The following is a 17,307-nucleotide window of genomic DNA, read 5'->3' on the forward strand; positions in this document are numbered from 1 at the left end:
TATATGCTGCAGACCCCAACCCCTCGAGGCCACACCCACGACATGCCCCCCTTCCCAAGCCACGTACAAAAAAAGGGAGGGGGGCCGCGCAGCCCCCCTCCATGAGCCTTCTCAGGATGCCTAATGCACATGAAAAGGAGATGGGTGGGCAGTGTGGCCTCCCTCCTTGAGCATTCTCAGACCCTGGGGATTCCATCCCCCAAGGCGGTGTGTTTGTTTGAAGGGGGGATGTGGGGGTGGGGGAGGGTGGAGCATGGCCCCAATCCAAGAGCTTTTTCAGGCCACGCGGGCTCCATCCCTGGGGCTGTCCATTCTTTTTTTTGTTTAAATGGGAGTGGAGCTACGTGGATCTCTTCCCCGAGTCTCAGCAGGCCCTGGGGACCCAATTTCCCAAGTCTGTATTTATTTTAAAAAGGGAGAGGGGCGTGTGCCTCCTTCCCGAACCTTATTGGGCCCAGGGGACCCCATCCACCATGGAGGTATGTTTTCAGGCAGGGTTGTATCTAATTTAAAGGGGAGGGGGGCACATGACCCCCTTGTTCCTGAGCCTATTTTGTACTTGGGAACCCATCCCCCGGGGCCTCTATGTTAAATAGGTGGGAGCCCATCCGAGGCACCCACCATAAACCTTACAGCATGCTGCGGGGGCCAGCACTGCTCCAGCCCACAGGGACCAACTATTTCTACTGCTCCCTCCAGCCGTGAGCAACCTGTTGATCAGTTTCTCTGTCTGCATTAGAGCGGGCAGGACCTCAAGTCGCCTGCCAACAGGCGGGAGCATTTTAAAGCTTCCACCCACTGGGAGCACACTTGGTTTGTGCTCCCATTTAGCAGGAGATTAAAAAATGTTCCAACCGGTCAGGAACAAACACAGGTTTCCCTGCCCGCATCAGTGCAGGCAGGTATACCACGGTGTCCTTGCAGGTGCCCCCCCCCCTCTTCCGGATACAGCAAGTGAGCCAGTCCCTGGGGTTCCCAGGGCCATTAAAAGCTCAAGGAGGGCGGCAGTGTGGGCCCCCTCACTTTCAAATAGTTAATCACCCCGGGGGTGGGGGGGGGAAATCCCCTAGGGCCATTGAAGCTGTGTGCCCTCCCCTTTTAGGGACATTTCGGCCCAGGAGGTGGGCTCCCCGGGGCCTATAATAACTTGGGGGTGGCTACCCTTAAATAAAAAGTGCCGCTCCTGGACCGCCATTTTTGTTTTGTTGCTTTGATGCTACAGGATTGCATAAATATTGCATTTTGGCCCCAGGTGGTCCCTCTGAGTCTATCCCTTGGGACCTAGAGGGGCAGGTTATCCTGAACCTGCCTCCGTATGTTATTTTCTTTTCTTAACTTCATGACAGAGGAGTTAGTCCCCGAGTCCTGTAATGGCTGCCAGCAAAATGCTTCTGATGTTGATGGGAGCCAATTGGAGTGCTCAATGAATGAATGAATGAATGAATGGGGGTCTTATATTGCGCAAACTTAGCCCAGAGGCGTCAAGGCGCAGTGAACAGAGAGACATAGCAAGTCAGAAAGGGAAGATAGTTCAGGATTTATAGGCCTGAGAAAAAAGTCAGGTCTTTAAGAGTTTGCGAAAGACCTCCAATGAGGGTTGGCTGGAAAGTTCGGGGGGGGGGGAGAGAGTTCCATAATTTAGGGGCCAGGGAGGAAAAAGCTCTTCCTCCCTACTTCGCCTTTTTGAATCTGGGCACGGAAAGCAGATTTCTAGAAGCCGAGCGGAGAGTTCTATTAGGAGTGTAGAGGCTGACAAGGGTCCTGATACCTTCGGGGCCAGATCTAAACACTGCCCTGTGAGCCAGGCAGATGAGCTTGAAAGAGATCCTGGCCTGTATTGGTAACCAGTGAAGATCTTTCCTGGCCTGAGTTGCAGATGAGAGCCTCGGAAGGTTAAGGACCATCCTGGCTGCAGCATTTTGAACCATCTGGAGGCGATGGAGAGATTTCTTATTAATGCCACCGTAGAGAGCGTTGCAATAGTCAAGCCTGGAGGAGACCAAGGCGACTAATGACTGTTTGCGGGCCTCCAGTGATAGATAAGGGGCAATCTTTTTTAACGTCCGGATGATGGTGCAGCAGGTGGATACTGTTCTGTTGACCTGGGGGTCAAAGGAGAGGGCCGGACCTATAAGAACGCCCAGATTCCTGGCCGAGTTGGTCGGGTGGGGACAATCTCCCAGGGAGGAAGGCCACCAGTCCGCGGACCATATATCCTGGTTTCCTCCAAAAACTAGGACCTCCGTCTTTTCCCCATTTAGTTTTAGATAGTTTCTTACCATCCATTGGGAGACTGCCTCCATGCATGTTCGAAATTTGAGAGCAGCATCCTTTGTCGACTGAGTAGTGGAAATTATGATCTGGGTATCATCAGCGTATGACAATACTTGGCACCCAAAGGATCGTACTACTTTGGCAAGTGGGGTTACATAGATGTTAAATAAAAGCGGGCTCAAGGAAGAGCCCTGCGGAACCCCACATTGCACGACCTGGGAGGGGGACAGAAAGTTACCCAGCCTTACTCTCTGCTGTCTCTGGTGAAGGAAGGAGGATAGAAGGTTAAGGGCACTTCCTCCCACCCCTATCCCCTTCAACCTGTCAACCAGGATTGAGGGGAACAGGGTATCGAACACTGCTGTAAGATCCAGCAACACCAATAGAGAAGTCTGTCCTTGGTCAACCTCAGATCGGATGTTATTGATCACGACCGTAAGGGCAGACTCGGTGCTGTGGGCGGCACGAAAACCATGTTGGGAAATGTCCAGAAGGTTCCCTCTCTCCAGGTAGGTGGTCAGATGGCGATTAAGGTGGGCCTCAAGTATCTTGGCCGGGGCTGGGAGTAATGATATGGGCCGGAAGTTTTTTAGGACTTCAGGGTTCAGAGAAGCCTTTTTTTAGACGAGGCTTAACAACTGCAATTTTCCATGGCACAGGGAAAATCCCCTCGATAACGGCCCTGTTCATGACCTCTAAAAGAGGGTGTAGAACAGCCTCTCTACAAGCCGTTAAGGTTTTTAAAGGGCAGGGGTCCAGGGGCGAGCATGACTTGGCGGCGTCCAGAAGGCGATTTAGTTCTTCCTGGGTCAAGAGAGGAAAACTAGGAAAACCGAGAATACAGCCGGATTCCGTAGCCTCATTTCGGAGAGGGAAAGGAGGGGGGGTGGGGGGCGTGGGTGCACTATTAGTGTCTAGCTCCAGGTTAAGGATTTTAGGGGAATTGTAAATGTCAGCGATTTTGGTGTGGAAAAAGCTCGCAATGTTATCGCAGAGCTCCTGAGTCTCAACAACAGAATCAGCGACTTTAGGTGTCGAGAGAGTGTCGATGATTTTAAAGAGCTCTCTCGACGACTTTAGCGAGATGGTGATATTACTAAAATAGTTCTTTTTTTTTCCTCTGTTATGGCTTTTTTGTATTCCCTCAGAGCTAGCTTGTGTTGATTTTTCCCAGGGGAGTCAGGGCGAGCATGCCAGGCTCTTTTTTTTTGCCTGCACTTCTTCCGCAGGAGTCTTAGATGTTCTGAAAAGCAAGGCGACGAGGGACTCTTCCTAGCCGAGTAGTGTTTTTTAGGCGGTGTTAGAGTGTCCATCGCGTTAGATAAAGCATTGGATAGACCCACTGCAGCGTCATTGAGGTCTGAGGGGGGGGAGGAACAGATGGCTGCCAAAAATGGGGCAATGGAAGAATTAGAGACCTCACCGTAATTTCTTCTGGTTTCCCATACCTTCCTAATCAATTGATAAGGGGCGGAAGAGGTAGTATTTAGATGGAAAGGTACTGCCCGATGGTCCGACCATGACAGAGGAATCGAAGCTCCCGTCACCAGTCTAGTGTCGTTAGAAAAGATGCCATCTAGCGTATGCCCAGCAAGACGAGTAGGGTCTAGAACCAGTTGGCTAAGCCCACAAGCAGTTAAACCTTCCACCAGAGATCTTGTATCTCTGTCATCACTCACCTCTAGATGGAAATTGAAGTCGCCAAGAGGGTAAAGTTGGGCCTATTAATGAAGGGCTCTAATAGTGTAAGTATTTCATGAGAGAACGTGGTCCTAGGGCCGGGTGGCCTATAACAGAGAATACCGGAAAAGGAGGCTGTAGGAGCAAACTGTATGGAGAAATACAGTGCCTCGCAATTGTCCAGGGGAGACGAGAGGGTGTCAGTACGACAAGTAAAGCCGTTTCTGAAAGGATTCCCAGTCCTCCACCCCTGCGCCCAGTTCGATCCATTCTAATCAGGGCATAGCCATACGGAATGGCATCAACTAAATCAGGACCGGAGGAGTCCGATCCCCAGGTCTCAGGTATAAAGACCCAGGGGGGCTTCCTCTGTGCTACAAAGTCGCTGAATGCAACATTATTTTTAACCAGAGATCTGGCATTGATAAGAAAGCCTGACTCCTTTATCGGGTTCTCTAACACCTTAGCTGCCTTCAGGGTAGCTCGGTGCTTTCTGGGAGGGCGTGTACGAGAGAGTCTAGGTATCATACACCCACAAGTCGTAGTAGATATATCCTCAGGGCATAGAGTGTAATGGCATGGCATAAGAGAAGGTCTGAGAGCAAGCAAGATAGAGAGTGCATCTCACTTACTCTCAGCAGGGGGAGAAGAGCGCAACCCAGCCTGCCCGGACCATGGAGTGGTCTTAGCGCGGACAGGCGCAGACGGGCTGGACTCTGGCGTGACTCCGCCGCTGATCCGGCTCGTCCGCTGATCACGTCCGCTGCGCGGAAGCATAGCCGTCTCTTTTATGTGCTGGCGACTAGAGCGCTGCGGGTGTAGTCTCCCACCCACCTAAGATGGCCGCTGCTCGTTCCAAGGTCCGTGTGCCTCAGCGCCTAAATCGGCTGAGCACCACAAATGCGGGGAAGGGAGCTAGCGATTGCGATTGCCGACAGGTCAGCAGCAAGCAAAGTCTGTTTTTCTAATTACAAGTGCGTTTTAATGTGACTCTTAAAACACGACGATATTAAAAATGCTTTTAAAATAAGACGAAGCAAAGCACGGTACAGAGGTCTACACACACAACACAACCTCCCGGCTTCCGCCTCAGGAGGGAACAACATACAGCAAAAAAAAAAAATCCTGTGGAAGCAAGATGGCCCAAGGGAAAAAAGCTCCCTGGGCCAGTCCGAGCGCTCAAGTTTTATATTGGTGCTCCTGCGAGACTCTCTCAAGTCTCTAATGGACCGAACCCTTCTAGATATACAGTTATTTTTAAACCTTAAATTTTCAAGAACTACTGAACGGAATCACACCAACTCGGAAAAAGCACAAGTTGCGGACCAAGATGTAGCTTTCTGCCAAATTAGGTGTAATTCCGTTCAGGAGTTTTCGCAGTAGCGCTTCATACAGCCGTATATGGAAAACACATGGAGATTTTCTGTTTTGGGACCCATCATTTTTCTAAGCCCCCACTTGACGAATCACCCCGATATTTCCATGCACAAACTTGTCAAAAAGTAGCACCTTTCTGGGAAGGTTCTTGGAGATACATCAAAGAGGGCCAAAGTTATCAGCAAGAAAAAACACATTTTATATGGAAACGGTTGCTCTAATTATATCTACCATCAATCTATCTACACACATTTTATCACAACCTCGGAAGTTTTTTTTTTCATGGTCCGCACATCGAATACAATTAAAAGAAACCACACAATATTGAAATTGCGACAAAGGAGATAACACTTTGAAGATCTTGGGGGTAGTAATAATACTTGGCAGTGCTTTATTTGCTATTTTCACATTACTTTGAAGTCGCATCAACGACAAGTACCTTTTTCAAACCTTTTGCAAGGTTGAACAAATGATTAGTTCATGATTCCGTAATTAGATTAAACAAATACTTTAGTGACAAATCATTCCGTGACCCAGTGAGAGACCACAGCAGCAAAACCCCACTTCTAAATAAGACAATTAATAATCTCAATTTATGAAGGCGCAGCATTATTTAATAAGGTTGTGCTTTACTTATTACAGCTGTTTTCGTTACTAATCCATATAACGATGACTTGGACAGTATTTCTTATCTGACTCAAAATATCCTTTAGATATCACTTTCTATCCCTCAATTTCATTCGAAAAACTGAGCCCCGTGGAAATATATCTGTATACAATAGATTTAAATGCCTCCATTAATAATTTAGATTCCTCTGAAATCTAGAGGAATCAATCTTGCACCATATTTAGCTCAGGTTTTACATATTCTCCTAAAGAATTATCGAAAGTGATAACTAATTGAAAACTCCAACGAACCATTATTCCCACTGCTTCAGAAAACTGCACACTAATCACAACATGCATTTAACTTTTTTCAATAAAATACGGAAAGCATACATTATTAACATCTTTTGAAAATGGGTACACTAATGTACTTGCTTACACTTACCTTAAGGGATACCTCTATTCCCGGTCCAATCCTTTTCACTGCAATTTCTGCAACTTCCTTTTCAATGTTTTCTTGACTCGTACCCTTCACATCTATATACTCACAATTGGAGCTTGCATAATGACAAGAAATTGCCTGCAAAAACATGTTTTTATATTCGCGTAATTATGAATGAAAGCGTTTTCCATGGTGATACATTGTGTTATTGCACATAAAACTGTAAAGTAGGTACCATGCCACATTAAACAAATGACATAAATAGACCACAACTATGAACGAATTAAAATTTGAGGTCCTAATTAACTGTATTGAAATGTGTTCCACATAGACAAGTTTACAGTTACACTCCACATGGTGAAAGATATACTTATGTTTTCGGGATCATTTATAGATTTGAGGACTGTCTATTGTTGGCATCTTCACAATATGTTTTCTATTGCGTGGTGGGTGTGAAAACCTCAGCTCTACATAAGAAGTGGTCTTAATGATGCAGAATAAAGCCACTACAGTCTTTTCTGGGCATAAAAAGCGAACCTAGACGTTGTGGCGCTTATATGGGTGGATTTCGATTTCGTTCGGAAACCATTCCGACCGAATCGGTTTCGGAATGATTTCCGACCAAATTGGATTCTAGGAGTCCGTCCGACTACGATGGTTCCTAACACTGTTCGGTCGGACACACATTGACTTCAATGGGAGCCTATGTTCTGACCGAATACACAGGCTCCCATTGAAGAAAGGGGGGTTGGGGAAAATCTTGCACCCTGTGGCAGGCACCCCTAGGTGTCCGCCACACTGTGCATGGTTGGAAAGGGGGGACTCATGGGAACCCCTACGGGCCTGATTCAGAGGGCCCCAGCTGAAGGGGGGGCCTGCTACGGACCCCCAAAGTCAGATTCCGACAGCCAATTTGTTTCGGAACAACTGATTCAGAAAGGCTGTCCGAAACAGACATCCTAATCACTTGGTCAGAAAAGCGTTTTTTAGGCATGTACGAGTCGGCTCCGAACAACTCGGTTACTCCGAATCCCGTTCGGAACAGAGTGGGAAAGTCAGAACGATTTCCGAACATCATAATCGGTCGTTCGGAGATATTTCCGAGTCGGTCTGAAAAAAAGGCTTCCGAATATGATTTGGACTGCCCGGATAGTTTCAGAGGAGGACCATCACTTCAGTTCCATCTACCTTCTAGCTTGCTATATTTCTACCAAGATAACAGTATCTTCGATAGAGTAAATGTTGAATGTAGCTATAAAGTTACCTCACAGTCAGTCTAGGAGACTTTGAGTGAGGCCCTGCACATTAAGAATATTTTAAAGATCCTTGGTTCGTCAATAGATGATTCAGAGCACAGCCCTTATACTCTTCTATCCCCTGTGGGGTCACAAACAGGCAATGGACAACCAAGGTCCAAGGGCGATATGTTTAAAATATTTTCCCTTAAAATAAAATATTCCTTGCCATTAAAGGACGCAGAGATTGGAATATGGTGATTACACATCTAGCTATGAAGATTCACTTGAAGAAAGTTAGGGGCATAATCAGATGGCTTGAAAAACCCACATTTGAAACTGTCCTGCTCAGAAAATATAAACTGTGTAGTTAATGAATATATTGATTGGAACTAACATGGATTACCACGATGTGGACCAGATAAAGAAACTGACATATGGGTTGATCCTACTACAAAACCAGGAGATCTCAGACGCAGCCAGGACGTGGAAGTACCATCATATGAAAAATTAACTGATATATGTACGTAGCTGAACTTCATTATTCTCATACCTTGGAATGGATTCCACCCCATTCATGTACGACTGTACCAGAAAAAGATCAAGTAAGTTTCTGGACAAAGTCAAGAGTCGCTAGAAAGCCGATTGGATTCTTCATTAAGGGGACGGGAGGAGGAATTCAACAGACAGAAAGGAGGGCATTCACCAAACCTGGGTGGCTTCCTATTACACACTCAAACATAGAAAAAAGGCTCGGACTTCAGGATCATCCATATACCCAACAGCTCTTGGATAGTGGGGTTTTGTCTACCAGGAAATGCCAATAGCACCCAAATATCGTTATCATATGATAGACTTTACGCTGTTAAATTGGCCACTTCCAAACTGGGACCACAGGCATTAGGTATGCTACATGAAAATGTGAGGGGATAATCAGAGCCATTGACAAAGTTCAAACTTTTACTTGCAAGGTTTCTCCATCAAGGGTTTTCTTCAGAGTTGGGTGACATATTCTAAGACAGTCAAGTCTTCTATAATCATTTGTGGCATGGCTGTCAACAGCTTCTTCCCAAACAAAGATCCAGAGGATTCTGCAGAAATATGAACGCTAATCAGGTTGAGAATACAAAAGGAAGACCAGACACATATACATATCAGAGTAATGTCACAGAGTTGCACTGTTCCATCGTATTTAGTCCTTTAGTAATGCTGCCACATCTGAGAATCCAACGACATTCGCCCAATTTAGAATGGCCTGAGTGTCGCCTCCACGTGGAGGTTTCCTGATCAACTCAATGATTTACTATTTCACATCATTTGTAGAATGATTGAATTCCCAAAAATGAGAAACCAGCGAAGTAGAGTCCTGATGTCGACCCTTTGACTTTTGGGGTTCGAAACGCTAGAAACACTTTTTGGCTTTTGAGAAGAGATTAAAACCCACAATCTTCCATTTTCATCTATGGACTATTCTACAAAGTTGTGGTCCCTTTGCTATTTTCTGTTAATTTGAAATACACTATGTACTACTAAAGTATTTGTAAGTGTATTATGGTGAGCAGCAAGAATGTATATACTGTAATGTTTATGTTGTGTTTTTGTTATATATAAAACTTATTTACAATAATTCTATGTAAATGATTTTTTTTGTGTGGCAAATTGCATTCTTTGTATTTGTTTTTTTTGTATTGATTGGGAAACAGTTATTCTTTTCCTGGAACCGTTGTTGTTCACACATAGAAAATGAAAGGACAAGTCCCACTGCAATCCTTATTCAAGCAACATGTACTTAATATGGATTCCGGTACTTGCTTATACTGGACATATGAGTTTATGGGTAATTGCTGCATCTTGTCTGGGGAAAATGCCATGCTTCTTGAGATTTGCACACGAGAAAAGGGGGAAAACGAGCAGTACTACCAAGTTATCTCCCACTGTGACAAGTGGAACTCTGAAGCATACGCCCATTGGTTCTGTATTTACCTCGTGCGGTGTCACTGCATCAAATAACAGGGATTTCTTTTGTAACAACTTAATTTAAAAAATGTTGAGCCCCAAGCGAAGGCAAGTGAAACGTAGAGATAACATTTTGCAGTTACAACTGTGTATGATCTAAGTCACTGGTTCGCAAACCTTTTAGAACCATGTCCCAGTTTTTAGAACATCAAACATTTGTGACTCACCTTCCTTTAATGGACGTGAAGAGGGGTGATTTTTCAAAGCAGCTAAAGCATCTTGTGGTAGCGAATTGTCATTTACAGACAGCACATTTTCTATGGAAATGGCTAATAACTTTGCACTTCCACACCTTAGTCCACCACATACCCATTGATGGTGGCAAGGTATTCCACCACTGTTGTGCCATAGTGAGGCGGGCTGCTAAGAGCAGGGAGGACAGCAACCAAGTTGCGGTTGAGGGTACTGTGCACGACTCTTCGTCCACAGTAAGGGCTGTTACTGGTTGCATGGTAGGGTTCTATTTGTGATTGCTTTTAGTACTTCCGGGACCTACGTGGGCCCAAAACGGACGTATTGGAGGACAGTCCAACCACGTTTAGATATGTCTCCCTCGCCCAGCAGCTCATCCAGCAAGTGTTTGGGTGTCATATATGGGTGCATAATTTTAAAATCATTGGCCCAATATTGTAGGCATATGGAGGATCATGCTTCCTGCCTCTATATCAAAATCCAATCAGATTACATCAGTTATAGTTCTAAATAATCTACTGATTTTGTCATGTATAATAGTCGCGTCGGCGCAGTGGGTCTGTCTAAAACTTTATACAAACGGGAAAGCATTCTGGTGGTGTTGTCATCTGAGAACATATCTTTGACCTTCGTGGTGTCTCTTGCTCTATGTGCTTGCATTGCAGGTTGTCTAGATTAGTGTAAGAATTGAGTGTTGTAGTATAGGTCTTTAGGACCCAATAGGAAATCAGTGGCTCATTGGTTTCGTGTTTTGGGAACACCCCTGTGTATTTCATTGCCCCAAGCACATCAGATCTCCTCCTCCCCATGGGAGGAAACTCTTTCGTAGTGGGAATTTTGGATTGCCTGTCACCAGTGTCAGGGTGAAGGGTAAGTCATTTATCTCTCTAGTCCTTTAGCCCTTGAGCAGTAGTGTAAGGCCACCTGTGCCGACCACAGAAGTGCTGGGGCAGCCATAACAGGGGCTACATCTTGTTTGAGGAGGCACCAGGATTTGTCCACATGCAGGGAACACCACACAAGTGCTGGCAATATCTGTGCAACTAGGACATTATGGTCAGCTTTAGGGACTCTCATGCCTCCCTAGATGGGCCTTATCAAGATGGACTTAGCAATCCTGGGAGGGGCCACCACCCAATATAAAGGCCCTAATCTGTTGTGTTAGAGTGTTTGGAATGCGAAAAGGGAGAGGGGGAAAGAGGTATAATAATCGAGGCAGGGAATTCATCTTCACATAACTGATCCTTCCACCCAGGAGATCTCTAGCCTGCCCCTTCCACAAAGATCATTAAAGAAGGAGTCCCAAAAAAAAAGGGGGTACATTGCTCTGGTATACTGCAGCCGTGCTGGCAGGGACAACCGCCCCCAAATATTTAAACTCGTTCAATGCAAATTGTAGCCCATGTCTTGCCGCTTCTACCCCGCTTCCTGCTCGGTCTTTCCCAACCTCCATCGCCATAGATGTTTGATAATTTACTTTGAACCCCGATACCAAACGGAAGTGTTGAAGGTCCGTCAGCAGAGCCGGGAGGGATACGGAAGGGTCGGTTAGAAAGCAGGAGACTTTGTCGGCAAACAGGGCCATTTTGATCTGTCCATTCTTAGATTCCAAGCGCGTAATCAATTACCCACTAAAACAGGGGTTCCATCGTAAGGAAAAAGATCAAGGGTGAAAGGGGGCCCCCATGTGTGTGCCGGGGTCAATTGTATGCACTATGAAAGGAAAGAGTGGATTCGTATCTTCACTGAAGGCTTAGCATAGTTCACTAAAATGAACGATTTTAGTCAGAGTCTCAGGTAGGTCTTTATCTAGTGTTTTTGTTAGGAATGTCCAATCCACAAAGTCATAAGCTTTCTTTGAGCCCAGCGAAAGGAGGACTTAAGTGTCGGTAGCAATGGACTTATTGACCAAGTTAAAGGCTAAATTAAAATTGTCCCCGTATGTCTGTTCTCAATAAACCTAATCGGTAGAGTGATACCACGTAGGTGAGTTGCCAAGATTTTGGTAAAGATGTTTACGTCGCTATTGAGGAGTGCAATCTGCTGAAGATATTTATCTTGTTTGGGTATCAATGTAAGAAGAGATTCCATCATTAATTGGAGTTACCACCCGAATTGCTAAGAACAAATTATAGATCTTGGTAAGGATAAGGAGGTAAGGAGACCTGCAAAGGCCCGATAAAAAGAGTTACGGAACGGCTTGATTAGTCAGGAGGGTTTTAATGGACTGTAGTGTTTCTTCCAAGTTCTATGGTGCTCTAACTCATCTTGCATCCCTTGCTCGAGTTCCGGAAACAAATTTCCTGCTAAATATTCATCTTGCCAATCTAAGAGGCAATGTTCTCATGCATTGAGGACAAGTCTGCAGGATCTCGCAAAACTGACTTTTGGAGTACACCCTGGTGATCAGCTACTGACCGTATATGATTCTAGAGTCTAAATGTTCATATATTATGTGCCCCAGGTGATCCACTCTGTCTCCACCCTTGTATAATCATTGCTTAGTTTCAAGCAATTTATATGCAGCGTCTTTAGTTAAGACATCTTCTAGTTCCCCTGTGCACGTCGCAAAGCCCTTTGGGTTCTGAATTTCATTGAGGTCGGTCTAAAGTTGTATTATTTCTGCCTTTAATTCCAGCTGCTTACTCCGGGCAAGCTTCAGGAAAGGAGTGGTATGATTGAAGATTTCACTCCTAATTACCTCATTTGCGACATCCCAAATTGTCATCAATGGTAGGTCATTAGTTTGGTTTTCCTTGAAGCAATTGTTTATTGCCTCTTTAACAGTGTCCTGATGAACGGAGTCCCTAACACTAATGTGTTCATCTTCCAGGCTCTATATGGTCGGTGTTTTGGGTGGAAAAGGTGGGGGTGGGGGGGGGGGTGGAGGACATGGAATCAACTCTGTGGACTTTGCATTCAATACTTTGAACCTGAAGTATGCTTGTGGTGGCATGTGCATAACAGTTTACATTTGTAGTTGTCCTCTTCCTTGTAAGATGATACATTACACTGGTTTATGCAGAAGTGTTGAAGCTTTGAGAGAGAAAACACACACAATACATATGTAATATAGAACACAGATATACCTACATAAATAGTACTAGACACTTGTCCTGTCTAGAAGTCTTAAACAGGAAGGCACTCTTTTGATCACCAAGTTACCCACACCCAGTGAAGTTTTTATTCTCATAACGCGTACCCATTTTAGTTGAAATACCAATTCGCCAATATATACCCAATACATACTTATTTTTATGAGTAGTAGTTGGAAACATTTCTTCTAAAACGACTAAAAAATTAAGTATTTTGATGAGGTCAATGATGGCCGCGTCATAATGCTTTTTACCTTCTCCCCATTCTGTTCCGGTTTCTTGTTCACCAGTTTATTCTATCCGTCCACCTTTCACTATCCTGTTTCTTCTCCCCGCTCCAGCACTCCCTGTTTCTTCTCCTAAATCTCACCTTCCTGGCCATGTTGTTCCACATCCTCCCACTAGTCCCAGTTTCTTCTCACTGCTCCATCTCTGACAGACTGACAGAAGGAAAAAAAAAAGCACTATGAAGTGCTCGGTGCTGCCTGCTTCATTGCATGTTTTTTAACCATGCTGTTAGCCACCTTCACCAACCTCTCCCCCGTTACCCATCCTCACCAGATTGCTGAAGCCAATAGTTCGCCCACAGGTGAGACCTATTGACTTTGCCAATGCTTGTTGATCTTACAAGGCCAATGTTTTGCACTTCCCTTACATGGACAGCAGTGAAAGTTTGAACGATACCAGGATTTCGAGTTTCCTTGAGTTGTGTTACAAAGCTTTTTACGAATGTGAACCAAACTGATGATATGATTTGAAGTAACCAGTACTTTGATGCTGAAAGCAATCATAAACATGCACTGGCAAATAAAGTAGATCCTGGTGTTGGCCGCCAGCCAGGCAAAAATGTTTTTGGTGTCAAAAAAGCAGAAACTACCATTTGTACTCCCTAGCACTGGAGGGAACTACTTTGTGTGTGGATGTAGTTCTTGCGAAAGGGCTGCATGCCATAAGTCATAGTGAAGTCAGTCAATGGCTGAAATGGGCTGATGCACTGCCTCTTAATGCAAGCTGGAGTGGGTGAAAGAAAAATGTGAATGAAAACAATGGCTAATCAATGAAGTCTGTCTGGAAACCACTATAAGTATGTTATACACATAATTTAAGTTAAGTCAAAAGGTCTTGCTAACTGAGAGCTAAAAAAGTAAATTGGTTAGCCTCTTGCCTTTGAGAAAGAAGGTAAGAAAGAAAGAAATCATAATAGGAAAGAAAGAAAGAAAGAAAGACAGGGTTGCAAATGTAGAAAGAGCACTACTGGTTAGCTTATATTCAGAGCTCATGTGAGCAGGGGGCAAAGAAGAAACAAAGGAAAAACAAAGGCAAGGAGGAAAGAAGGACAAAAAAAGGAAAGAGAAGGGAAAAAGAAAGGGAAAAGGAAAAAGGACAGAGTAGGTATATCTATCTATCTGGAAAAAGTAGTTATTACAGAATGTGGTTCTTACTCAAACGCAATTCATCTAAAGTTTGCCAGTTATCGTTGTGAACGCACAAATCACAAGCCATATAATGGGCCCCAATCCATGCTGTTGTCATGATACCCATTTTTTTCGTTCTGCTAATTATGGTTATTAGTTATTATTATTCCGGCTAATTGGTAGCGCAAGGTATGGCATGTGTAACTGGCACATTTCAGTGGATTACGCACTACAGATAGTACCATAACCCAGTTCTTAACTGTTTTTTTCAGGGAATTTCACTCTATTACGAACTTCATTTCCAACCAATTAGAGGAAATTCAGACCTATTTTGAGGACAATCCTGGCTCCGTTACATTCGTCTTGCAGGAATGGGATGCTTTTAAGACAGTCATCAGGGGACAATGTATTAAGACGGTGGTGGGGGTGCGCCACATACTAGTGTCACAGGTTAACACTCAAGGACAGATCTTGGGAGCTTCTGGAGAGGGATAGACCTGGGTGTCCGCATTAAGTGCTTTGATTACAAAGAATACATGGTGAAACTGCACGCTGAAAGAGATAAATCGGGGACATTGATGGCGTGGTTGGCTAATCCCGCCAAAGGGGGTTTGCAAATATTGGAAATAGACAATGAGAAGGGGCCTGGGTTTATGGGGAAGATGCCATCAATGAGGTTTTTAGAAGATATTATGCTGACCTATATGCCACTCTTGCTCACTATACTGGACCCGGGATTCATGACTTTTTAAGGCATTTATTATTGCTGGCACTCACTTGGGAAGAAGGTAATAACTTGAGGGGGCGATGTTACACCCTAGAAAAATTGCTGTGGCAGTTAAAAACATGGCTTGTCGGAAGATGCCTGGCAGTGAGAAGTTCCCAATGGAGTTTTAAGCAGCGTATATAGAGCCCCTGGCGCTACTTATGGCAGAGATTTACAGGGTAGCACGGCACGATGGTTCCATTCCAACATCGGCTACCGAGGTAGTGATAGTACCAGTATTGAAGCCCGGTCGGGGTCCTCTTGATGTCAAAACGTATAGAACCATGTTGATGTAAAATGTGGACTATAAGGTGTTGAGTTGGGTGTTGGCGTCTCACTGATTGCCGTATATGCCTCACCTAATTCATCCAGACAAGACCGGTTTCATACCAGGCTGCAGTACAGTGTTGAATATAGGGCGGATAGTAGCAATGCAGTTGTATACTCCGAATATCAACGCGGATGCACTGGTCATGTCCGTTGACAGTGAGAAGGCTTTTGAGAGTCTAGACTGGTCATATTTGCACACTGTGATGGAACAGAGGGGACTGGGCCCTGGGTTTATAGTTTGAATACAACTACTGTATTCAAACCCCATTGATGTGGGTCAAAACAGGGGGGAGTGATTTCTGATACCTACTGGGTGGAGCAGATACTCGGCAGGGGTGCCCATTGTCCCCGCAGTCGTTTGTTATTGCAGTGGAGCGTTTAGCAAGAGAGACATGGATGGGCCATTACCATACAGGGGTGACAAGCAGTGGTAAAATGCATCATATTGCATTATATGTGGATGATATACTACTTTTCATCCAGGATAGGTGTGTGGATCCCGACAACACCATGCTTGGGAACCTGTCAGATCTCAGGGTTAACTGGCTAAAAACGAACTTGTTTTGCATTCATCTGGATAGGAATTACCCCACTGTGACTCAAAGGGTAGCATGGGATCCCACTATGTTTAAATACCTGGATGTCTGTGTTTAAAGAATGGTGGCTGACCTCATGGAGGGTAATATAGGAGCTGCAGTAACATCGCTGTGAGAGAAGGTGGGTTTCAGGAAGATGCTTCCGCTACTGGTAGCGGGGAGAGGAATGATTGATAAAAAGGTGGCGCTACAATGACTCCTTTACCTGTTTGGCAACCTGACGGTTATTGTCTCTAGAGCTATCTTTCAGGACTTGGACTCCCTCATCATGGATCTCATTTGGCCCGCTGGTAGGAATCGGGTTGTGCTTTCTAAGCTACAGCATCTGATGACTGGGGACGGTGTGGGGTGGGGAGACTTACCTGCCCCAGACTTTGAGTCCTACTATCTTGCGGCCCAGATCTAACAGGTTTCACAGTTGATTAATGTGGGGAGAATGAAGGCGGACCAGGATATTACTGAAAGGCCCCATAAGGCGTGTTCTATTGTTTCTGGAGCCATGTTGGGTAAAAGCGCCGCCAGCACACCTTTGGGGGAAGACTAAGTACTGTTGTGCCCACTGGTTGCAATAATCAGAGAAGCAGAACCTGTATTCACCTGATATCCCTTTGGTATGGCCGGCCACACTTCTGCCAATGCATCACCATGGCAGCCTGGTGGAGCGGCATATGGTGCGGTTGGGCAACTTATATAGAGCGGGGGTGTTGTTGTCTTTTGCCAAGTTGCAGACTGATTTTGATATTTCACGGAGTCACTTCGTATTGTACAGAGCACTGGTGGCAGCACCGAGATGGCAATGGCTGGGTGATTTGGTCGAACCCACAAACGACCTGGCTTGCCATTTTGTTTCTAACTATTTGGGGGAGAATAAACTGGTCTTGAACCTTTACAGGATCTTGAGAACTGACAAAGAGGCTCCCCAAACAGCCCTGAAGGACACGCTGGATGCCGATGTGGGGGCACCCTTTGTGGAAGAAACTTGGTTGAAAATACTGGAGTATATACCAAAGGTATTCAGAAATGCGAATTCCAAATGATGAGCTTTTATATTTTATATAGGGCGTACCTTACACTGGAGCACATTAATAGATTCTTTCTGACTGCCCAGGCTGTGTGTCCCACAATGTAATGCATTTGATACAGGATTACTACATATGTTATGAAGCTGCCCCCAGCTCATAGCGTACTGGGGTGCAGTAACTGACCTTCATGGCGGGATCACTGGCCTTAGCGTTCCTACGACCTGCTGGTGTGTCTCCTTGGGCTCTTCCCGCGCTCAGCCG

The 17,307-nt window shown here is 45.1% G+C and overlaps 1 protein-coding gene across 1 annotated transcript in view; it reads right to left on the reverse strand.

Moving 5' to 3' along the window:
• The window catches only part of PHYH (phytanoyl-CoA 2-hydroxylase), a 385,214-nt gene that overhangs the window by 46,347 nt on the left and 321,560 nt on the right, over nucleotides 1-17,307 (reverse strand). The window contains exon 8 of the mRNA XM_078674221.1: nucleotides 6,383-6,517. Within this exon, the coding sequence (XP_078530347.1) occupies nucleotides 6,383-6,517 (135 nt within the window). The remainder of the gene's footprint in view (nucleotides 1-6,382; nucleotides 6,518-17,307) is intronic.

The sequence above is a fragment of the Lissotriton helveticus genome, chromosome 1_1 (assembly GCF_964261635.1).
Source record: "Lissotriton helveticus chromosome 1_1, aLisHel1.1, whole genome shotgun sequence".
Lineage (NCBI taxonomy): Eukaryota > Metazoa > Chordata > Amphibia > Caudata > Salamandridae > Lissotriton > Lissotriton helveticus.